At 37.6% G+C, this 25,646-nt stretch overlaps 2 protein-coding genes across 3 annotated transcripts; one reads left to right on the top strand and one right to left on the bottom strand.

Moving 5' to 3' along the window:
• The first annotated feature begins 7,994 nt into the window (after window positions 1-7,994).
• mRpS14 (mitochondrial ribosomal protein S14) lies at window positions 7,995-9,170 on the top strand. The gene is made up of 4 exons (XM_074091398.1): window positions 7,995-8,095; window positions 8,358-8,520; window positions 8,623-8,846; window positions 8,983-9,170. The coding sequence occupies exons 2-4, from the start codon at window positions 8,455-8,457 to the stop codon at window positions 9,083-9,085; spliced, it is 393 nt and encodes a 130-aa protein (XP_073947499.1). The 5' UTR covers window positions 7,995-8,095; window positions 8,358-8,454; the 3' UTR covers window positions 9,086-9,170.
• A 1,089-nt stretch (window positions 9,171-10,259) lies between these two features.
• Window positions 10,260-14,255, bottom strand: LOC141430595 (polyisoprenoid diphosphate/phosphate phosphohydrolase PLPP6). 2 transcript variants are annotated; one of them, XM_074091388.1, is made up of 4 exons: window positions 13,958-14,255; window positions 12,752-12,898; window positions 10,906-11,005; window positions 10,260-10,815 (listed from the first exon to the last, which is right to left on the bottom strand). In XM_074091388.1, exons 1-4 carry the CDS (start codon window positions 13,958-13,960, stop codon window positions 10,421-10,423), a joined length of 645 nt encoding a protein of 214 aa, XP_073947489.1. In that variant the 5' UTR covers window positions 13,961-14,255; the 3' UTR covers window positions 10,260-10,420. The 2 variants fall into 2 exon arrangements, with proteins under 2 accessions (XP_073947489.1, XP_073947482.1); XM_074091381.1 differs by lacking the exon at window positions 13,958-14,255 and having other exon boundaries at window positions 12,752-12,922.
• Between the last annotated feature and the right edge of the window lie 11,391 nt (window positions 14,256-25,646).

Here is a 25,646-nt window from a genome sequence, read left to right as displayed (position 1 = left end):
ATCACATCTACTGTTACGTATATCCGGGGAAAATTTCAAGTTCCTGCGAGACTTAAAGCTATTATAGTGATGTATCCGCACATCCCAGTACTTATGACAGTCTGGTAGCCACGTGGCCACGTGGACGCCGGTCCGGTACCATTTTTGAGGTTCCGGAGACAAAATGGCAAAAACGGTACCCTTTTAGCTTCGCCATTGTCTGTCTGTCCGTCCGTCCGCGTTGCTCAGGGCCTATCAATGCTATAGAAAGCTGTAATTTTGCACGAATAATAATAATATGTAAACTATGCCGACAAAATGGTACAATAAAAAATTCTAAAAAAATCCTCCCAGACGTAAAGTGGGGGTGTTTTTTTTTCTCATCCAATCCTATAGTGTCGTTTGATAGATCTTTGAAAACCATTAGGGGTTTGCTACGACAATTGTTCGATTCAGTGATTTGTTTGCGAAATATTCAACTTTAAAGTGCAAATTTTCATGAAAATCGAGCGTCCCCCCTCTTCTAAAATCTAAACCGGTGGGTGAAAAAAATCAGGATGGTAGTGAGTATATCAAACTTTCAAGGAAAACTATAACGGCTAAGTTTGCTAGAGAATTATTAGTAGTTTAAGGGGCTGTTTCACCATCCTTTGATTAGTGGTAACTGACAGTTAAATGTGATGCCGTCTCCGTCTATTCGAACAAAACAAATAGAGACGGCATCACATTTAACCGTCAGTTAACACTAATCAATGGATGGTGAAACAGCCCCTAAGAGTAAATAGCAGCCTAAGGTATAAAATATACCTAAACTTGGAAGATTCCGTATAAAATACGAAATCCTTCGAAAAATATTACTTAATTTTTTCGTAATGGCTACGGAACCCTACTTTGGGCGTGTCCGACACCCTCTTGGCCGGTTTTTTGCTTTAGTGGCACCATACCATTCATGCAGTATAATTTTGACTGTGAAAGTTGTTAAACAAAACGACACAGTAGATGTTATTGCACAAATTGCAGATTCAGCGACCCGATGCCTCAGTTATTAGAGTTATTGATTGTTACATCGGCCGAGTGAACGGATTTGCTTATGGGTCAACTCAGAGATTTATCAAAATGAAGCGTAAAGGAGTAATTAAACCGGCTGGCCCCGTGGATATATACCGGCTTCCACCTACAACTTCGTTTGAGGTGGGCTGCTTTAATAAGTACTTTTTAAAACTATTCCACTTCATCAAACATTTAACTTATATATTTCTTATATACAGTATACAGTCAAGGGCAAAGATATCGACACGGTCAAAGTTACAAATACATGTATACACGACTTTATGCACTTAACATTAAGGCCGTGCATATACGAGTGCAGTGGTGGCCACGTAATTAAGAACGATTTGAAGTTCCAGATTATTTTTAACTAAATCATGTCATGTGTAGTCGTAGGTCCTTCTTAGAAGTAACTAGTTACGTTATGAAATAGCCACATGAATAGAGCAAACGGGATTTAGAATAAAGAATAAAATTACTGTAATTTTTTTACAAATTTTGTTTTTATTCTCTTTAGTAACAAATTCAAATAGTAATGAAGCTGGACAAATAATTAAGAACGATTTATTGAACGGTTCGAAAGTTTTTTTATTTGAAACTTAGATTAACTAAATCACACTAACGTGAAGTTTGTACAGAAAAAAAAGCAATGTAATACATTTTAACTAAAATTAATAGTTAGTAGCATGTCCACGGCTTTTTATTACTGCCTTACACCGGCGAGGCATTGAATTTATCATTTTTTGACATTTCGCAAGAGAGATAGAGTTCCATTCTTCTAAGAATACGTCATACAGTTCTCTTAAATTGCCACACTGTCGATTTGAAACTTTTTTCTTGACTTCGCACCAAAGATGCTCTATTGCTCTAAGATCGGGGCTGTTGGCTGGCCAATCTAAGACAGAAACTGATTGCGATGTGAGGAATTCCTTAACGGTACGTGCAGTATGCTTGGGATCATTGTCGTGCTGGAATGTCCAAATAACCGGAAGCACGCCTTCAGCATATGGTAACATTGTTTCTTCCAGTATGTTTTTGTATTGAAATTGATCCATGTTTCCTTCAATCAGCCTAACAGGTCCAACACCATGTCCAGAAAAACATCCCCAAATTTTTACATTTCCCCCGCCATGCTTTAAAGTTACTTTTGTGTACTTTGGGTCGGATGCTTTATTTGGAGGCCGTTTTACATATCGTTTGCCTTCAGAACATACCCTATTTATTTTTGTCTCGTCAGAAAAAAGAACGTTTTTCCACTGTCTGACTGTCCAGTTTTCATATCTTCTTGCAAATGCAAGCCGGGCTTGCCTATGACACCGTTTCAACATAGGCACCTTCCTTGCTATCCTTCCGTGCAACTTTTCTTCCACCAAACGCATTCGAATACTGCGTGCCGAGATTGCTGAAGGGTTGTTTTCGCCAAAATATTATTTTCTCAACTCATTAGACCCTTTAAAAGAATTTTGTTTTGCCAAACGAACGATATTTCGATCATCTCGACGAGATGACTTTCTTTGTCTAGGTACACGCGGAACATTTGAAGTAGTTTGATACGTAGCAAAATGCTTTATGGCGTGGAAAACCATAGTTTTTGAACATTGCAGATGATCGGCTATGTGTTTATACGACCAATTCTTGTCGCGAAGTTTTAGTATTACTTTTCTTGTAGATTTATCACAACTTTTATTTTTCCCCGTTGTTTTTATATGAAGCAATCGCCTTTAAGACTTTTACGGCACTAAATGGCGCCAAAATTATTCAAATAATAACCTAAAACCACAAAGCGGCGGTCCGTTCTCTATTTAAATTTGAATAAAAAATAAACTATTCAGCTTTCTTAATTATATGACCAGCCAGTAAGTATATATAATACTAGGTTTAGATGTAATATATAAAGTTTATCTATTTATTTTTTAGCCAATTATATGTATAAATGAATTTACCGCTAGTAAGGAAAAGTTTTACGATACCGAGAGAAGTACAAAAATATACATACAGTTAGTAACACTTGTCAGTTTGAAAAAATCATCTCTATAAAAAATCGTTCTTAATTATATGACCACAACTGTACATATTTTTGCAACTTTGGCCTTGGCCGTGTCGATATCTTTGCCCTTATTGACTGCATCAGTAGTTATGATTTCGTTTTGGTATTTCATAATATTATTTATTATACCTGTCTATCTACCTAATGCTCACTTAAAATAAAATTTGTTGTATCTAAGCATTGCATTACAGTGAATTTAATTACGTATTTAACTAATTTGTTATGTTTGTTTTAGTACGGCTGGTTCTTATGCGATCGAAATTTAACAAGTGCCTCTTGGTATCAAACCTACCCGCGACATCCTCAACCAGCTTCTCCCAATACGTTGATATTGGATAAAGTTCGAAAAAATAATAAATATGCCACCCTGTTTTAAAACTTTGTTAACTTTATAAAAAAACATTTATGAATATGACCACTGCTTTGAAATAAATGTGTTTGATTTTATCACGTAGGACGTATTTCTCCTGCAATCAAATTCAAATTAAAATCATTTACTCAGTAAATAGGCCGCAATGGGCACTTTTACACGTCATTTTTTAAACTTACCAGCGCTTTCGGAAAGACCATCATTGCCAAGAAGAATGCGCCGCAAGAAACTTAGCAGTAATTTTTTCAAAATAAAATTATTACAAATAAAATACTTAAAAACTACAGTATACAATTAAAGAAAAAAAAATACAAAAAATAATAATACAGGTATGTATGGGGTCCCTTAGTTACAAAACTTAACACTAACACAAAGTAGATAATAATATTATAACAGAGACACCACCTGGCTATTTTTCTTTCCTTCGATTTTCCAATAGATGGCACCAGTGAGAACACAAATAACACGATACCTTATTCCAGGGTTTCTCAAACTTTCGGCTCCACGTACCCCTGTTAAAGTTTCCAGGTGACAGCGAACCCCTTAACTAATTAAATCCCCCCCCCCCTCCTCTAACCTCCCAAAGAAAACAATAAAATTGACTGTTGAACGATGAAATCAGTCGCGCGCGCGCCACCATGTGTGCCGCCAGTGACTGCCAGTCATTACGCCACCATTGCGTAAATCTTGTCGCGAACCCCCTGCCGTCGAATGGCGAACCCCTAGGGGTTCACGTACCCCACTTTGCGAAACCCTGCCTTATGCCATCTAGTGAGACACTAAGGATACGGTACACTGACAACAACCAACAAGCTCACCAACTGAGCCTAGACGAGTAGAGATACGCATGATGTCTCTGTCTTATTTACGTCGTTAGAAGAGAATGGCATGTTTCTCTCAAATAGTTTCGACGAAAGTGTGCAAGCGCGGGGCAAGCCCAGCAAGCGCATTCCGGTTATTCGCCATCTAGCGTCACAATTGCAAAACACTACGACAGCTTCATAGCTGAAATGTAGGCAATGTAGCCACATAGCCTATACTTTCGTATTCTCAATTTATGTGTTTATTCAAATTAAGGAGTTGAATTAAGGTTGATGTGAAATTGTGTTTATAAAATATGCTAGTCTTCATTTTAATCTCAATATTTCTACTTAATTCGGCTTCTTCACATTTTATAATTGACAAATGTTAATGGTTGTGCCATCTATTGCTATTTTCAGGGTTCCGGAGCCAAAATGGCAAAAACGGAACCCTTATAGTTTCGCCATATCTGTCTGTCTGTCTGTCCGTCCGTCCGCGGCTTTGCTCAGGGACTATCAGTGCTAGAAACTACGAATAAATATTTATTCGTAGGCTATAAACCTGAAATTTTGCAAGGATATATATGTAAACCATGCCGACAAAATGGTATAATAAAAAACTTAAAAAACATTTTTTTAGGGTACCTCCCATAGGCGTAAAGTTTCCCGTACTTGGATGACACTCTAGTTGCATCTTCTAGTACAAACGAGCATGAGACCCATCTAAAGCTTGTTTTCGAGCGTTTGCGTGAGCATGGTGTCATGGTGTGGTGAGGTCTCGTTCTTGGGCCACAGAATTTCCAGTGAAGGCACAACACCCTTACCAGAGAAGGTTGCATCCACATTGGATTTTCCTCGCCCCACCACCATCAAGGAACTTCGCCGCTTCTTGGGCATGCTCAATTTTTATCGACGTTTTTTGCCTCACGCTGCCCAGAAACAGGCGAAGCTGAATGGTTTTTTAGCTGGTCACAATTCTAAAAGCTCGGCAAAGATTGTCTGGAGTGACGATCTCGATATAGTCTTCAACGATGATAAGCATAGTCTTGCCGATGCTACGCTCCTAGTTCACCCACGTCCAAATGCCGATGTAGCTCTGGTTACGGACGCATCCGATATGGCTATAGGTGCTGTGATCCAGCAACGCGTGGGAAATATGTGGGAACCCCTAGGATTTTTCTCCGTAAGTTAAACCCGGCTCAGCGTAAGTACAGCCCTTACGATAGGAAACTGCTAACTATGTTATAAGCTTGGAAGTAAACAAAGAACAGCACGAAGAGGATAGAAACAAATATTTTCGGCATATGCTTGAGTTGAAGCCCTTCGTAGTATATACTGACCACAAACCGATTGTGTATGCATTCAGCAAACCCTTGGATAAGTGCACACCACGCCAGTTTCGATACCTGGATTTTTTGGCTCAATTTTCCACGGACATTCGTCATATTTCTGGTCAGGAAAATGTTGTTGCTGATGCTCTTTCTCGCCCGGTTGACGAAATCAGCGGCGTAGATTTCAATGCTCTAGCTTCTTCGCAGAGAAACGACCCTGAGCTGCATTAATTGCTGGATACCGGATCTTCTCTCCAGTTGAAAAAGCCTGTCATTCCAGGACAAACTGGTGGTGCAGCGCTTTTTTGTGATACTTCCGGCCCAGTAGCTCGTCCATTTGTGACTTCCGAGTTCCGTCGTCATTTTTTTGACACGATCCATGGACTCAGTCATTCTAATGGAAGAGTTACTGCGAAATTGATGACTGAACGATACGTCTGGCCTGGTATTAAGAAAGACTGTCGCGAATGGTCAAGGGCTTGTCAGCAATGTCAGTGCTGTAAAGTCTCCAGACATGTGCACTCAAAGGTGAAGGCTTTTACTACACCTTCCGAACGTTTTGCTCATGTTCACGTCGATCTGGTCGGTCCACTGCCGATGTCACGAGGTTTTCAATATTGTTTGACCGCAGTAGACCGATTCACGAGATGGCCTGAGGTAATACCTATTTCTGATATTAAGGCGGAAACCATCACCCACGCTTTTGTTTCCGGATGGGTGTCAAGATTTGGATGCCCAAAACGATTAACGACTGACAGGTATCGTCAGTTTGTGTCAGAAACTTTTCGGCGATTTGCAAGGGTTATTGGTGCTGAACACGTTCAAACGACTGCGTACCATCCAGCTGCAAATGGCCTCGTCGAACGGTCCCATAGGCAGATGAAGGCCGCCATAAAGTGCCACGCGAGTGACGATTGGGTGGAAGTCCTGCCTCTGGTTCTTTTAGGAATCAGAACGGCACGGAAAGATGATATTACCTACTGCTTCCACCGCAGAGTTAGTGTACGGAGAACAGTTGCGCTTACCTGGTGATTTTTTCGAATCATCAGGTCAAGTAACTCCAACTGATTACACTGATTTCGTCACTCGCCTCCAGCTACAGATGCGGCATTTGCAACCGACGCCAGCTGCTCACCATGGCACGCGAAAGTTTTCGTGCACAGAGACTTGGCAACAGCTTCGCACGTCTTTTTACGCAACGATGCCGTTCGTAAGCCTTTGCAGCCTACATATACTGGTCCATATCGCGTTATAGAGAGGGGAGATAAATTTTATAGGCTCGACATAAGGGCAAGTCTGACAATGTATCAATTGATCGGCTTAAACCCGCGTACATGTTAGGCTCAAGCTCAAATGCTTCCCCGCGGCCTGATCAGTCTCTTCTAGACCCGCTGCCGGCTAGGACTGATCGCACGACCCGCTCAGGACGTTTAGTTCGTTTCCCTAATTATTTTTGATCGACCTAAAGGTCTCCGAGGGGGCTGATGTAGCGATTTAGGTACCTGCATTTATTAATAAATATTTATTAAAATATTATTGTTAGCTTGCGCGCATCTTCTCAGCGGCCGCGCACCTCGCACGGCTATCGCCTAACGGGACTTATTTCGTGCGCGGTCGTGGGCGCTCGGGTTGGCCGCTCCGTCCGACCCCTCGATTTAGCACTAAGACGCCGAGAGGCTGCGCGCATGCCCTCTGCTTTAGCCATTGCTTACGCGACGTACCGCTTACGCTATTTCATTGTTTGTTTATTTTTCCGTCTAGAACGTCTACGTTCTATACTATTTTTACTTCTAAAATTTCCTTCTACTCTGCTGGAATTGTGCTAATTGGAATAAACTTTATAAATACTTACTTTAAATGTGGTGCTTTCATTAATTTAACCTGTGCCATAATGTCTATGGTATTTGCGGGGCTACTCCGAAGTTCGAAAATAGAAGTTTGTACCGTACCGTTCCTCTGACACATACTATTTAATACGAGTGAGAGGGACGGTACGATACGAACTTCAATTATGGAATTTCGGAGTAGGCCGTCTTTTTTCGTTTTTCTTTGCCCCTTTTAGCTACTTTTAACAGTATTTTTTTTTAAACTAGCCACTTTTTACCATATGTTTAGTAACTTTTTCTTTGGGCAAGATGGCAACACTGCTCCCATCCCATCACACCAGCGTTGCCAGATGAGTACGTACGGTGTACTATTTTATGGCCTTGCGTACTCACGTACTCATCGGTCGATTTGCGTACTATTTTTATATTTTAGAACCTGACAGCCTAGCTGTTACTGCACTTGACAGAAATATATTTTTTTAGGTTTTCCGATTAATATTATTTAGGAACGCACCCAACAAATGTTAAAAACTAATACTTCTATAGATTATCTGTGGCGGTCACACTGACAAGCAAGTGACTGACAAATCTGACAGACAATGGCCGAGCTAGTTTACAATTACATCAAAATCGAACAATATAATTGATACTAGGTGCAAACTTAACCGGGCCCGGCCAAGTGACCTAAACAAAAAGTGAGTTAAAATTAGACAAGTGAAAGTTTGCACGGAACCCGCGTTGCGCGAGTCAGACTCGCACTTCGGCGGTTTTTTTGAGGCCTTTGTTTATGCACCTAATGCACAGTTTGTCAATAAAAATTGCTCTGCGTACTCAAACTTGAATTTGCGTACTATTTTTAAGAGCTGCGCGTAACGGAACGTAAAACCCATCTGGCAACACTGCATCACACTCACTGACAGAGGTTATAATTAATTACATATAATACTTTTATTTCAGATTTCGGTAGTGGTTGGGTAGTGGGTGCAATTTTATCCTTCGCAAAAAATTTATATATTAAAATAAAAGTAATTAACAGTTTTAGTACATATTTAAAATGAATTTAAATATTTCATCTCTCGGACGTTTTGTTTGGAAATCGCAAGCGATTGCTGGATGTAACGTAAGAATGAAAACTAGAATTAATAAAATAATTTAACGTTTCTATCCTCTTCGTGCTGTTCTTTGTTTACTTCCAAGCTTATAACATAATTGTTATTTTTAGTACCAACAAGTTAGAAACAAATGGGCGAACTGGATGATGATCCGAGATGTAAAGCGCCGCCGCCTGAACGCTGAACACTTTCTTGAAAGGACAAGAATCAACGCCTTGAGGAAGAATGATGTTCTGCCTGTAGAAATAAGGGAGATGGCAGACAAAGACGTCAACAAGTTTGACTTAAATGCTTGCCCCTTGAGGATCAACAACAGATGTGTTGTTACGTCTAGGTAATTTTGTCTATTTTTCCCAGATACCTGTTTTTTAAAATAAATTTAAAAGTCTTTTTGACACACAACAATCCTTTCTTTTTGTATTTTAAATACACATACAAATACCTTAAATTAAATACATTGTTTTTTTCAGACCCCGTGGTATTGTGAAAGAATGGCGCATGAGTCGCATAGTCTGGAGGCATCTAGCAGACTATAATAAGTTATCTGGAGTACAAAGAGCCATGTGGGGATAAGGAACAATAGCATACAATAGTTATTGAAATATAATGTTATAGTTCTTAATGGCTAATAAATAGTTTCTACAAAATGATTGTTGAACCTGGTTGTATAATTAAGTTCATTATTATTTTAAGAAAGAGGTCTGACAAATCCAAGCAAGTACCACTTTTGCATCAGTCATTTCATTTTTATCAAAAAAAACCTACTATATGTAAATTGAAATCAAGTTATGAGAACTACCAAACTTAACAACTGCATGTCTTACTCGCAGATGAAGTCAAAAAGCTAGCAAGTAACATTTCCAAAATCAATAACCAATTAAGTACGGTACAAACAATGTTTTTAAATCCTAAAAAATAAAATGAGAGGCAACAGCTACAAATCTTCTGGTGGGACTTGATTACTCCTTTAAGCTACTGTTACACATGCTCCTTACTAGCATGCTTATGAGCATGCCAGCCACTAATGAGCATGCTCATGGACTGTTTACATTTGCTAGCAATAAACATGACAGTTTTGAGTATGCTCCTAAATAAGCATTCTCAAAACAAACACTCCAATACACATAATATATGCCTTTTAAAATAGGCTGATAGCATGCTCCTGTCAGTTCAATGTCAGTGTTGGCACGGCAATTACCGTGTTGTATGGCTTTCAGAACAAAACTCAAAATCTACTGCCTACAGCTGCAACCCTGTGGCCCTAACGGCTTTTCGCAAATTCAATGGTGGTAAATTAATTAATTTACAAGTATTATAACAAATTCACTTTAAGTAACTTTTTTTGCTTACAACTCTCGTGGCACTACCAATACTAGCATGCTCATTAAGCGAACGCGTTCACACTTGCTTATTACCTTTCCCCCTTCCACCCCCGCATCAACTAGCATGCTCTCTAATAGCAGGGCCTCTAACGAGGTGCTACTAACGAGCATGTGTTACAGGGGCCTTAGGTAGGAGGTACGAAGTTCGCCTTCGCCTGGTTAGCTAGTATACATATATAATGCTCGGGTCAAAAATGTTTGTGTCCAAACTCCTTTGAAACGGCTTGACCGATTTTTATGAAGTTTTTTGTGAATATTCAGTAGGTCTGAGAATAGGATGAAAACTATTTTTCATACTTATAAGCGGACGAAGTCGCGGGCAACAGCTAGTATTTAGGTAAAATTAACAGATTAAGGAATTAGGCTTTTAAAATTTTGATCATGTTTAATGAAACATTAATTAATTACAATTCAGTTAGTACATAGGTAATCTTAACATCTTGATAGTGAGATTTTTAAATATAGGTAGTTAAATCACTGTAGTTACAAACTCGAACAGTTATTATTAAATTATATGCACAAGTAATTAAACATGAAATTCTCCTCCATCAAGCTTTTCATCAGACAGTGAAGATAAAATGCTTGCAGAAGTGCTTTGTGAAAACCAGATCAAACTCATGAAGAAGCCTTCCAAAATGCCAATACCGCAGCCAGCAAGGACATCCAGGAAGTAGTGTCTCTCCAGGAGGACTCTTGACAGAGACACAGAACCAATCCATGCCAGAAGGGGTGGGTAGAATATTATTGATACTGGACTCAAAAACATAAGTATAAAAGCAATCAAGACACATCTACTGGCATGTCCTGATGGAAATGAGTACTTGTCAGGACCCACTGCAAGCAATTTGTTCATTGGTATAGGTCTTCGCCTTCGTACAAATGCTTTTAAGACAGCTATTACAACTATGTCGAGTATAAGAGCTGAAAGAAAAATAGTGCATTAAAATTTAAATAATTTGATATAATATCAATATGAATAAATACAACAACACTGATAACTGCAATTTTTACCTATCAATAGATTCACTTGAACTTGATACAGGTCTTTGTTGTTAAATAACCAAATGAAAGTGAGCCAGCCAGCAAGCCACACTATACCATGACAGGACACCTGTTGAAAGTAAAAACTACTTTAATAAAATGTGTTTGCGTTTGCAGCACCTGAAAATTGGTTGGTTGATTGGTTTTATGAGTGATTCAGTAGGCAGACCCATACAAAACAACTGACAGGAAGAAGTACCATTGTGACACAAAAAACTTTTTCATCACACTTGCTCGTAAACAGTGTCGTAACATGCAGGCTACCTTGGTTGCAACCCCCCAAATAAAACTCTCGACCGTAATGTGCTTGTCATGAAACCCGTGGTTGGTAAATGAGTCATTGCCCGTACTAATTTTGTTGTCATGAAGCCCAAGGTCGGTAAATGAGTGTGATACTGCATGGCGTGCAGGAGCGCGGCGCGCGCACGTCGCGCGTATGGTCAGGCTGGGGTAGGGCGGCGCGGAGGCTGGCGCTGCCAAGAGCGTAGTCAGCGGTATCGGCAATTTTTGAAAAAATATTAGTTTTTCTTTTACAAATATACAATTTTACTCGCAAATGTGATGAAAAACATTGTATGTCGTACGGGCGGTACTAGAATAACGAACATCGACTCATTAAAGCCCTCAGTCTTCGACTTCGGGCTTCTAATAGACTCTCGTTCGTAATTCCTTGTTTACCGCCCTTAAGACACAATGAACTAGTAAATTGTGTGCTATTTAAGTATCTGTCCCACAGCAGAATATTTCATACTATTTTAATTACCACTTATTGTACACCAAAGCTTACAAAAAAAATACTGCCAGACCATGCCCTAATGAATGAGGGATAACAGAAACACATTGTCACCATCATCATCAACAGAAGTGTAATGTAAAGTACCACAGTATGGTTTATTTTTTTATCCTGACGCAAAAAGAGTGGTGTCATAAGTTTGAAGCCAATGTCTGTCTTTCTATGGCATTGTAGCAGTGATTGTAGCTCTCAAACAGATGCATAATTAAGTATGTTAATTCTTGATTATCTTTTAAATGGATGGACAGTTAGGCTATTAGTGTCCTGGAGAAATAAATTTTTCATCACACTTGCTCGTAAACAGTGTCATAACATGCAGGCTACCTTGGTTGCAACCCCCCAAATAAAACCCTCGACCTTAATGTGCTTGTCATGAAACCCGTGGTCGGTAAATGAGTCATTGCGCGTACACATTGTCTTGCCATGAAGCCCAAGGTCGGTAAATGATGCCCGTACTGATGGCGCTGCGCCGTGCCGCGTGCCCGTGCGCGCGCTGCTGCAGGACTACATGGACCACATGCACACGCACGTTGCGGCGCATGCCGGGGGAGGTTGAGGGCGACGCTGCCAAGAGCGCAGCCTAAGGTATCGCCAATATTTGGAACAATTATATTTTTTCTTTTACAAATATAAAATTTTACTCGCAAATGTGATGAAAAACATTGTATGTCGCACGGGCGGTACTAGAATTACGAACATCGACTCATTAAAGCCCTCAGTCTTCGACTTCGGGCTTCTAATAGACTCTCGTTCGTAATTCCTTATTTACCGCCCTTAAGACACAATGTACTATAACATGACCTGTTGAATATTCAATTTTAATTGAATGGAAATCTAAAATAACACTACTTCTACTTAGAATCTATGTTGATGCTACACTACAGCAAAAAGTTTGACTAACCTAACACATGCACAATGTATATTATCTTTTTATGGTTGTTTGCTAACCACTTATCTCTAGTTAGTGGGCTTACTTAGGCTTATAATATCTGGGGCGGAGGCGGAGGAGTGGAGTATGCTTACCTCTAGAAACTTTGCATGGTTGCGGAGAGATCTCAAGGCACTGTTTCTTAATGCAATATCAACAAATTTTTTAGTTATTTGTACATCAAACTGCAGAACTTTTTGCAGCATTTTTGGTACTTGTCTTTTCTCTTCTGCAACTCCCAACTGTAACATTTTTTTTTTGTAAGTGCACATTTTATTTTCTATATAAATAAAAATGAATCTTAAAATGTTTTGCTAAGCGCAAAAATCGGTTTTTGTTGTGTTTTTTACTGTTAGGAGAAGGTATTTATGGAAGAAAATACAGAAAAAAATATGACGGGGGTGAAGCTGCGGGCAACAGCTAGTACTACAATAAATCTACATGCAGCAGATATGTAATCAAATTATGTAACCTACACTGAGTGAAAACTGTGTAAAATGTAATTCTTTAATAATTCTTTATAATTATAACAAATATAATAAAAATAATTATAACACTATGATTTGAAATATTGGAACTAGGGTTGCCAGATACATGCATTTCATTTTCGGGACAATTTGAGGGTTACAAATTGGGTTGGTAGTTAAATATCAATAAGAGCACAAAACCAACTATTTTCTTCAAATTGACAAAATAGTTACAATTGGTTGTTTTAAAAAAGTGAGCCCAGATTTTGTCATTTGGCAAGTCTTTTGGAAGGACCTCAAAAAGGCAAGCATGTGCATTCTGAATACAGGCCAGCAATGTTAACCTGCAGCTTCAATTTTTAATATGGAAGGCAATATTGCTCTCGTAGTCAAAATCCGGAACATTAAAGTGTAATTCCTGGACACGGGACAAACACAATTCCGGGACATTCCCGGATGTCCCAGCCATCTGGCAACCCTAATTAGAACACACTAGATTTTAGAGATGGTTTCCTGTGCTAGTCTTAATTATTATAACTAATGAATTAATTTAATGTACTGACTATTTGCTAATTATAGTTTGTGTTCAACTTTCTGACTATGTTCACTTGCTCAGCATTGTTGGCATCAACTAGGGTTTTAAGGAATTCATTATTTCTTGTTTATATAATAATATTGTGTTTTGTGTATTATGCAAATAAGTATTATATGTGTAGGTACCTAATACTAATTTGCACAATTAATGTTTAATGTGTGTTATAAGAAAATTAAACGTGTTAGTTTTCAAATCTATGCATTATCTGCTGTAAAAAGAAACGCTGAAAATTATCTTACCATGTCGATGACGCAAAATATACAGCAACAATTGAAATATTGAAACACTTAAGCAAACAATGATAGGTATGAAAATGAGGGTGAGTAATATTATGTTATGTATCAAACCATTCGCTAGCTTGTTATTAGGTACTAGATTATACCGACCGATCAAAGCATAATAAAAATGTATTTTTAAACAAATTCTATTTGTATTAACGCTGCTAAGTGCTAAATAAAATTCGGGTGACACTCTTTCTCGGCCCGGATAACACCGACATGGAAATACCAGCCCTGTTTTTTGTGTACACGCCCATAGAAACTGACAGGAGCTTCAATGGCTGTCATCGTTCATCCACCATTACCTCTCATATTTCGTTTTCTAGATTTTTTTTACCGTACAACGGCAAAACCTACTACATAGACACTGGCAAAATTGTCCTCCAATGGACAGAGCCATATTTTTCTAAAAATCTATCTATGGGTGTGTACACGAAAAACAGGGTCGCTATTATCCGGGCCGGGAAAAGTGTCACCCGTAGCCTCAGTGACTAATAATAAGCGGCTGTTTAGCCTTGCCCACAGACTAGACTCAACTAGACTACTCAGAGAAACTGGCCTTGCCGAAACCTTGTTGTATGTATGTAACTCTCCTGTAACTTGGTTAAAAAGTCGGGTGACACTATTTACCGGACGTTCTTACAATACCGACATATTTTGTGTACACGCCCATAGATAGAAACTTGTCAGTTTGATTACTTTGAATGACACCAGATTGTATGGGTGTGTAAACGAAATATCAGGTCGGTATTTCCGTGCCGGTAAATAGTGTCACCCAAACGGTGACTCAGTGTGTGACACATCACTCGCACTCCTTTTGTCTCATCTGTCACTGTCCACTGTCATGTCTGTCTATAATCTATGTTTTTTTCATCCAGGAAAGACAGAGGGATCTAATCCACACTGTCTCATCTAAAGCTAGAAATAGTGCCAGGTAGATTTGTTGAGGTTTTGATAAAGAAGCACTTTCTGTTTTGCAATGAAATATCATGGTGTGACCGACATATTACTATAATAAGGCTGCTTTTCCTGCCACGCATGTGGCACGGTGTAAGTAAATAGTATAATTACACCCTAAGGTTACACTGTTCTCGTTCTGAGCGGTGCCAGAACGTCCCAAAAGGGACGATTTTCATCCGTTTATACATCGCAACGTCCCTTCGATGTCCGTTCATATATTCCGTCCCTTTTACGTCTCTTTTCAAATAGTTATCCAGAATAATTTACTATTTTTAATAGGTACTTCATTTCATTACTCATTACAAAAAATAATGCGTTTCGTTTCATTCATCTAAGTAAGTAAGTAGATGAGTGAAACGAAACGGAAGAAAAGCGCAGCGCGTGAATGCGATAACTTCAGGCAGTTGTCTCACGGCCAGCGAGGAAACGATCGGCTATCGACTATTTTTTCGCTCAAGAAACGAACAAAAGATATAAGATCCTGCGTGAGTAAAAGAGACACATATATTAATAGTTGATCGCTGGCTGTTCACACTGTCGGCGAGAACTCGCTCTTACATCTTTTGTCGCAGCGACAAGAGCTATAAAACTCGCTGAGCTATAGATACTCGCTCAGCGATGTCAGCTTGGCGGCCGCCCCGCACGAGCGAGTCAAGTGGAGCGAGTAATCGCCCGTTGCACGCGAACACTCGCTTACAGCCGAGCGACCAAACTACACTCGCTTCTCGCTGCTCGTCCACTTGTTTCTAGTTACACGCTCTACTCGCTTCTCGCTCATCGTCGGCGGTGGGACAAGTGCCTCAGACTGCTGGCGATATTCAATATTGTACCATCCTTTTTCCACTCGCAGTGATCACGTATCGCTTGCCTGTTGTTTCATGAACACAAACACAATTTTCTGTCCTCCTATCCTATCTACGTCTGCCGGCGCACCGCACCATCACCACCACACCACTTCAACTTCACTCACTTGATTGCAAGTGCTTGAATTTTGCCTCTGCATTTTGAAATTTAAATTAGTATATGAGATTCGCGCTGCCATCGTTCATCCACCATCACCTCTCATATTTCGTTTTCTAGAATTTTTTTACCGTACAACGGCAAAACAAAAACTACTAGACACTGGCAAAATTGTCCTCCAATGGACAGAGCCATATTTTTTTAAAAAAACAACAACAACAAATTAGTATATTATTGATGATAAAGTTGATGATTGAATGCAGTGATTTTAGTGAATAGACAGTGAGTGAGTGAGTGATAGATAGTGGGACACGACACGACACGACACGAGTCGTACTAGCATAGCGTAGCGCTAGCGAGCGACAAATTTGCTATCCGTTTTTCTTCCTTGATCAAAGTTTGTTTGATTATTTTAATTTATGTTTAAAACTGAAGTGCGTATGGTTTGTACTAAATAGGCCTGCATTCATAACAACTAGGTACTTAGTCAAATACTTAATATATCATATTAAACCGGTGCAAGCAGAGGAAACCAGCTTTACAACAAACAAACCTGCGTTTGTAATTAAATGTTTTAGGTATCAATAGATGTCTAATAAATAGTTTGAGAACTTGATAGGTACCAAAATAAACTATTCTTAGAACTATTGTCAGGCTACATTAATTTCAAAAAGTATTCGGGTTACACTATACTATTTGCCGGCCCGGATAATACCGACCCGATATTTTGTGAACATCCTTACAAACTGGTGTCAAACTGACATGAGTTACTATGGGCGTGTACGAAATATCAGGTCGGTATTATCCGGCCGGTAAATAGTGTCTGTCACCCGACACAATCACCCATCAGCATTTAAAACTATCGTGCTCTCTTTTTCAGTAGGTATTTTTTTTACATACATACAACGTCATGTCATGTTAGAAAGAGAACTTTCGTTATTTTTTTGCTTGTCTTGTCGTCTGACTGGCTGCATGGTTATTATTACCTTTGCCTGTCCTAGTGAGGACGAATGTATCAAAAAAATAATTGTCTGTCATCGCGACGAATAATCCAGTTGCCAGGTTAAAGAAAAACTGCCAAATTTTGGAATTTCATAATGTGATTTAGTGTGGTTCAGTATTTCGTTTGTGGTGTCATGGTTATTAACCGGGATGGTTTTTGTTGCATTGCAGTGTTCCGCTGTTCGCCAAGTCGCCGCTCGCAAAGTCATATAATTAATATGATGAATACTTACGTGGCGGTCACTCGCTCTTCAATCTGCATGGAAATATAAATAATCAAAACCGTTTTTTTTTAATTTGTGTGCTTTAAAAATATATCTGTATTCATGCCCTTTCAGGTTTTTTTTTTCATTTAACCATTAAAAAAACATATTATTTCTCCAGCCGTCCTTTTTGTCCAAAAATCGTCCCATTTCAGATAGCGAATCGTCCGAAACACGACGCAGGTACTGGTAACACTTTCTGTCACTGAGTATCAGCTGAGCTGTGCTGTATGCGTACTTAGTGCTTACGTCGTTTACGTGATGCTTAAATGTAATGTACACACGTTGACGTTACTTATTTCGTACCTACGTGGCTAATTTAGTAGCATACATATTTTATACGTGTTGACAATATAAATTATTAAAATTTAATTAAAATTTATTACCTTTTTGACTGCAGTATCGTATTTTTGACAACGTTTACAAGTACAGGTATAAACTTTTATAGTTCACATATCTAATATCAATTGTTTTAAACTTTTTCAGATCCGTAATGTACTTATGAACCGGTCTGACATTATATTGCCACGATTATTGTATTTATTTTCGGCAAAAAAAGCGGTTCTTTTATATTTTTGAAATAATCTGCTGTTCCTCTTAGGTTTAGTATTGTGTAGGTATAGTAAAATAAAATGTAGGTAGTAATGTTGTAAAATCTGCTACAATAGACTTATTTATGCATTTATTTAGAGCTTGATGAATATTTATATTGTTTTCTATTCTAATTGTTATGTAGATAAAGTGTGTAGTTATAGGTCACTATTTAATAAATTAGAAGAAGCTGATTACAATATGAACAACAACTTCATTTTCAGTTTATATCCAATATCCTAGTTTGCAGCGCTAACTTGACTGTATACTTATGAGACTTTTCCATGACTAGCTGTTGCGTGTGATTTCATCTATGAACCATTTGTTAATTGCTTTTGAGCAGGAACAACAATTTTATGGGATAAAAAGAATCTTATTTGTGAATCAAGTTATAAATTAACTGTGTGCCAAATTTCACCCCAATCTATTGAGCCATTTAATGTATGATGCACTAACAAACATACAAACTTTCACATTTAAAATATTAGTAGGTTAAGATTAATCTTTTTCATACCTCTCAAATAAATAATATTATAGATCTGTTTTGGAAAAAAATATACCTTTCCGAGTTTATTCCAGATCCTTCTCAGCAGAGGTTTTTCCAAGCTGGTGGTAGACTGTATGAAATTAACGTGCTTTTGCCTAAGTTGAATAAAGACTTATTTCACTGATTTACTCAATACTGCTGCCTAAATTTTGTTATTGCAAAAGATTAGCAGTAAATAGATTAGTAGTAGGCCTCTAGGTTGGCAATGCACCTGCAATACCCCTGGTGTTGCAGATGTTTATGGGTGGTGGTGATCTCTTACCATCAGTAGACCCACTTGGTTGTTTGCCATCCAGTCGAATAAAAAAAAAGGGTTACATTAATAATAATTGATAATTCTATTCTGTGTTGTTTTCTAGTGGCAACATGCGGAAGCTGAAGGGAGCAGTTAAAGAAACTGCAAAACAAAAACGGGAGAGAAAACAAGAATTTGCCAAAACGAGACAACAGTTAAACACAATAGTTCTGCCCACTTTTGCAGTTATTTTTATATTAATATGCTTGTATGTGTACTTTAAGACCAGGCCTACTTCAATGCAATATGCATAATGAATAATAATTATTGATCATTTATTTATCTAATCAAATTAATGATACACATTTGCTCTGATTCTGGATAGTTTTGTATTTCTAAAATGAGAACAACATACAGCATACCATATGATAATATAATATCTACAAGTCTTAAATCCAAAGAAATTTATCAAAGGCTAATTTTTCCTTGTAAGAAAAGTTATGAATGATACATTTGCATCCAAATTCCAAAGTAAAGAGAAGAGTACCTATATGTATATTAATAGTGTACCTATACCGTAGTATTTTATTTTTTGATAACCAGGTTGTGAATTAAGCAATTACTTATTTGAATTGTATAGAGAATTCCTTCCATATTGTACATTCCATTATTTTATTATTGCATGAGATGAAAATATCAATGTGAAATAATGTTGTATTGTTGTGCAAATGAAAATTTATTTTGTTAATATAACTTGTTTGATTTGTCTATATACCTACATCTTTATACATATATGTATAAAATCGAATAACTATGTATCTGTTTGTAATTCCAAAATTAATTTTATATGAAAAAAAAAAACATAACAGTGTTTTTTAAACTTTTTGTGTCTGATCTGAGTCTCTATAACGGCTGACCCAATTTTGACGGGGCTCTGGCTGGTGGTAGCTGATGTTAGGTACAATGAGTTAAATAGGCTACTTTTATTTTAGAAATAAAAAACTAGACGAGGGGTCCCATACCACACGATCCTCTCCCTCCCGCATCGCCAATTTGGTTGATTAGCCTGCGTTTCCACCAGAGATGTGTTGCGAGGAATATGTTTTTCATGAACCAATAGAAACGCTTCATTTACCTGTCCTCGCACAGCACCGCTCTGGTGGAAACAAATGAGGGGTTTCTATTGGTTCATGAAAAACATATTCCTCGCAAACAATCAGCGCACATCTCTAGTTGAAACGCAGCCTTATAGTTAAATAATTGACTATTGAGAGTTCATATAAATGCAAAACAAACATCCTAACCAGCTTAGAAAAGCTAAAAAATCCCTTCAATATCTCAAAACCGGCTGAACCGATTTTAATGAAATAAACAAAAAACCGCATCGAAATCAGTCCATCCGGTAAAGCCAATGCCACAAAGCGTTTCAACCGCCGTAGGTAGTAATTTAAAGTTAATATTTTGCTCTACCAAATTGAATGATTATACCCATGGATACCGATAACTTTGGCACTCATACACAAGTTTGTGTGGCTGTATGAGTTTCAGTTCTACTTCACGGATAATAGTCATTATTTAGTTCATGAATAATAATATAATAAATAATAGTTATTTTTGCAACAAAAGAGCAAAGTTGTTTTTGTGGCGAGTGTTGATTTTGAATCCCGAGTAAGGGAAGAATTCTATAATTGAATCACGAGCGTCAGCGAGTGATTCTAGGTTAGAATCCTGAGTGCAGCAAGGGATTCAAATACACGAGATGCAATAAAACTTTGGTCTCGTGTGACACATACAATTTTTCACCTCAGCAGCGAGAACATAATTTAAATGTAACATAAGAATAAAACCACATATACCTACCTGTTCACAAAACAAACACATTTTTTTTAAATAGAATCTGATTATTTATAAACAAATATAATAATCACATTTAAAAACTATAAAAAAGTGTCCACTAGCTACAATACAAATCTCATACTCATAACATGCAACATGCATTGTAATTAGAGAACATCTTGTCCTAATGTCACACATATTTTTTAATACTGCAAAAAGCCTCATCTTGGGGTAATTAAAAAGGTTGAACAAAACATTATACGATGTTATTAAACCTTTAAATATGAATTTTATTAGGATTTCTATTACATAAACATAAATAGATTTGTTAAAAATTCATCCAATTTAACAAATATCTATTCCAACTGTATAGGCAGTATAAGGTCACTTTTATAAAAAAAAAAAAGAGAAGCGTTTATTTGTGCAACGAGGTTGCATACTTTATTAAAAGATCGGGAAAATTTACACTGGAAATATTTCGATATATTTTTAATACAAATTTTAATTTAAGATTGTAATTAACAAATTTGATCCTATCTCTCGCTTTTTTCGTGTTGAAGTGAAATGACAGATCAAAGTAAAGTTCAAATATTTGGAATTCAGTGAGTAGACCCAACACTGTACTCATTTTAATTTTTTTTTTATTAAAAAGTTACTTTGTCTGACGGAGTGAGCAAAATGCGATTTTGCTCACTGATTTCTCATAGCAAAACCTGCCTGTTTGAGGTGCTGAGGTGAAAATAATCTTTATTCATTTAAAGTAAACATTTTTACATTATAATGTGGAGGCCTCCTAGCAGGTGTTTGTACAGTCAAGTTCATAAATTTGTGAGCAAAAATTTGATCAAAAATATCCGAACACGCTTCTGTATCGCACATATATACGCTGGGTTGATGTTAGAGTTTCGGCTTCGGGTTTCATGTAGGAGTAGTCTAATATCTCTAACCGACACTCGCCAAGTGGTTGATTATAAATAAGCAAAGCAGATGCCACATTGTGCTGGGGAAACGTTAGATATCAGGCTTTCGCTCGTAACAGCTTGGACGATGTCGAATGGCAAACTGTGGCGTATTGCCTAACGTCTCTGACGTCACAAACATAAGGCAATACAGCCTCTGGTCAAACTTAGGTACTTACTACTTACATAGGTATCTAAATTGAATTGAAATCAATTTTTAGGCGTAGAAGTTTATGCTATAGAAAAAGTACGTAACAAGGTACTAAATAAAAATAATCAAACAAATTCTAGAATCGCGATGACGTAATGAATTTTAAGTGTAACAAACCTCAGGATGGGTAAAATATAACAGAGCAACCAACACAGTAGTTTCAAAATAATACTTCATAATAATATCGTCAAACGATAAGGTCTACGCGCATAATAATAAATAAATAATATAATTACTTAACTTAATAGGAAACATTTTGCGAAATAAAATCAAAGTTCTTTTTCATTGAGGTGGGCGGAAATGTGCAGAATCGACCAATCACATTACAAGGGGAGCGGTCAGATGTTGTGTTGATTTAAAGTTAATGTTTTGGTCTATCCTGCCGCCTGCCCGTCTCCGCTCTCCGCTACGCCGTATTCAATGGAAGCGCACCTGTACCCTACAACGTACTAAAATAAAAATAAATACCTATTAATTGAAGTAAAGTAAATGTTATAAATTTAATAATAATAAATATTATGGGACACTTGACACCAATTGACCTAGTCCCAAACTAAGCAAAGCTTGTACTATGGACCTAGGCAACGGATAAACATACTTATATAGATAAATAAATACTTAAATACATATTAAACATCCAAGACCCGAGAACAAACATTCGTATTTTTCATACAAATATCTGCACCGGCCGGGATTCGAACCCTGGACCTCGTAGTCAGGTTCTTTAACCACTTAGCCATCCGGTCGTCAATATATAATAAGATCCTTTTTTTGCCATTTTTCGCTGACAAACCTAACGTGTGACTCACATAGAAGAGTGAAAAACAGATGACGGAGGAACTAAACATGTTTATACAAAATTGTTGCCCTATTTAAGAGCGTTTATTCTGCTGAGCTGGCAACGTTGCATTTTTGTTAGTTTTTCTCGATTATTCCATAAAAATTGAATGAAAATTAATAATGTTGTCTGATAGAACACTACTTAATATATAAGTTAATGTGTCTACTCCAATAATTATTCGTTATACTTACTAGACTTTTATGTTTAGCGCTACGTTGCCAGCTCAGCAGGAATAACGCTCTTTTTACGCAAAAAGTGTGCTGGGTATGCAGAACATGGAGCCATTATTTAATTTATACTCTTTCATGTGGGATTCTACGTAGGTATTACTCGTATATTACATTTGAATAACTTGAGTATTATGTAAATAATTGCTTTTGATTTGAACTTAACAACTAGGCAATAACAGAACACTTGTTTAACATGGATACGTATAAACCATTGACCCGCGTGGAACATAATTTACAATAAAAGGTCTTATAAAGTAGTGGGAGATTAACTGTGCCCTTAGTGTAAGTTTTCGGTTACAAAATACGTCTCGATCGCGTTCGCTTTAAAACCAAAATTTGCATGCAAACACGAACAGCGCCTCTAGCGGCACGTTTGCGATGTTCGTGTTTCCATACAAATTGAGATTTTAACGCGAACGCGATCGAGACGTATTTTGTAACCGAAAACTTACACTAAGGGTACTGCCTGGTTCAAAGGTGTAAGGGAACTACCAGACCCAGCATGCCCGCCAACAGGATCATCTGGAGACGAAATACTAGGCAAAAATGTTACAGACATTTACATTGTGAAACACTCAAACAAATGAAATTGAAAGATCATACATTTCATGTACATTTTAAGCTAAGTCATTTTAATCTAGACTGACTCGGTTTCTTAGGGCACTAAGTGAAAATCTTCGACATAATGGGTCGTAAGGCTCGAACATCTGTGGCACAACGTAGTGCTATCATTAAACTTGAAAAGGTAGCGATATATAGCCAGTAAATGGAATATTTCTAAGACAGCTGTTCATTACATTATTTCGAGGAAGAGGGTAACTGGCAGTTTAGTGGATAGTGCACGTTCAGGGAGAAAGCGAGGTTTAGGATCGAAGAATACCAAGTGACGATGAGCAAAAGAAATCAACAACAGAAATAAACAGCAGTCGTGAGAAGCCCCTGTGCGTCTCTTCAGTAAAAAAACCAACTACTTCAACACGGTCTCCGGGGCTGTGTAGCTGTTAAAAAACCATTATTACGCAAACCAAACAAGGCAAAAAGATTGCAATGAGCTATTTCCAACAAGGATTGGACTTTTGCACCCTGGTGTGTTTGGCCCTAAACTTTCTTACGGTAGTTTAGGTATGTAAACTTTTTATTGTACGATCAAGGACTTTAATTCATGAGCCACCATGGCACCTTTTCAAAGGAAATTTCAGTAAGATTTTGATTGTTAATTAACGCGATGTCACTATGACGTTTAACTGTGAAACGGTACCATGGTGGCTCATGAATTAAAAGTCCTTGACCGTAAAAAATAAATAAACAAACACAATTGACAAACATTGAGAAAGATACATGTACAAAGGCGAACTTATCCCTTATATTATAATAGTATATGAAATAACTGGGTCTCCTCTATTAGGTCTCAATCGACTGGTCGAAAATTGTTTTGCATAATATTTTTTCGTAACATTTTTTTTTGCATACTTAGGCAACAACTTTTCGTCGAATGATTGAAATGTCGAAAATTGTTTGGTCGAATTTGTTTTTCATAATATTTTTTGGTAGAAAAAATGTTTAGTTTAACATTTGTATGATATAACATTGTTTTGTCGAATGTATTATCTATATATATAAAAGAAGAAACTGACTGTCTGACTTATAAATCAACGCACAGCCCAAAACGCTGGGTCTAGAAACATGAAATTTGGAATATATGTTCCTTAATAGGTGTAGACGCGCACTAAGAAAGGATTTTTCGAAATTCCCACGGGATAGGGAATAAATGGGATTTATATTTTCACTTCGAAATGGCCCTATTACAGTAACTATAATTATTAGAAACTTCAAATTTGGCATGCAAGTAGGTAATACTAACAGCTAAAAACACTTTTCAGGATTTTACGAAATATACGGATAGTGAATAAATGGGATTTGTATTTTCACTTTCAATTAATGCCCCTATTTCCGTACCTATAATTATTAGAGACTTCAAATTTGGTAAACAAGTAGGTATTACTAACAGCTAAAAACTATTTTCACGATTTATCAAAATTCCTACGGGATAGGGAATAAAATGGAATTTATATTTTCGCTTCAAAGTGGCCCTAACTGAGTAATTATAAATATTAGAAACATCAAATTTGGCATGCAGGTAGGTAAAAACTGTTTCAAAGATTTTCCGAATAATCCCACGGGATAAAACGAATAAAGAGGATTTTATATACTTACCAACTGAATCAGAAAACGCATAAGCTAAACCAATAAACTGGGGACTTATTTTGCAGTGACATCCTGCTCATCCTGGCCAGGATCGTCTCCGTAGATGGGAACTCCTCAAAAGTTGATGGCACACGCAAAAGACTTTACATGATTGTTAAATTTCAATGACAATGCGTTTATATGATATACACCGCCTGATGCTGCAGCCAGGGTCGTCTGCTGATGACGGAACTCCTCAAGAGCTAATAGCATAGCTACGAAATTTTACATGTACGTTCAACGAGCTGACACAATGAGGGCTATCGCGCATGTATTCGCCATTAGAGGCGCTAGCGTAGCGTGAGGTCTCCGAAATGTCAAATCTCATAGTTTTTGGGTGAGCTACGCGGGTTTATTTATAATTAGAATAATTTTGTGAATATTTTGCAATATCTGAAATTAATTATGGCAAATATGCGTTCCGGGGCAATGCATGTCTGTGTTTTGAGACAGTTTTGTCTTTCGGAAACCTTTGTCCCCCTTTTTTTCCGAACAAAACGGGGACTATGCAACACTGTGGCATGCTCGATATTTTTATGGTACGGTTTTAAGGTGTAATAAATATGATTTTAATCTATATTTTGTTTTCACGCCCGTAATAACAGACTTTGAAAGCCATACTTAAAAACCTCACGCAACAGTGCGCCATCTAGTGAGACAAAAAACGATAGCCCTCATTACTTTGCCCACCCGCGACCTTTATGATAGCTACTTTTGTGCCCATACAATATGTGTTCATGCAGTTCCTTCACCTCCACACTGTAAGAACAC

The sequence above is a fragment of the Choristoneura fumiferana genome, chromosome Z (genome assembly GCF_025370935.1).
Source record: "Choristoneura fumiferana chromosome Z, NRCan_CFum_1, whole genome shotgun sequence".
Taxonomy (NCBI): Eukaryota; Metazoa; Arthropoda; class Insecta; order Lepidoptera; family Tortricidae; genus Choristoneura; species Choristoneura fumiferana.
This window is presented reverse-complemented; position numbering and strand designations above follow the sequence as displayed.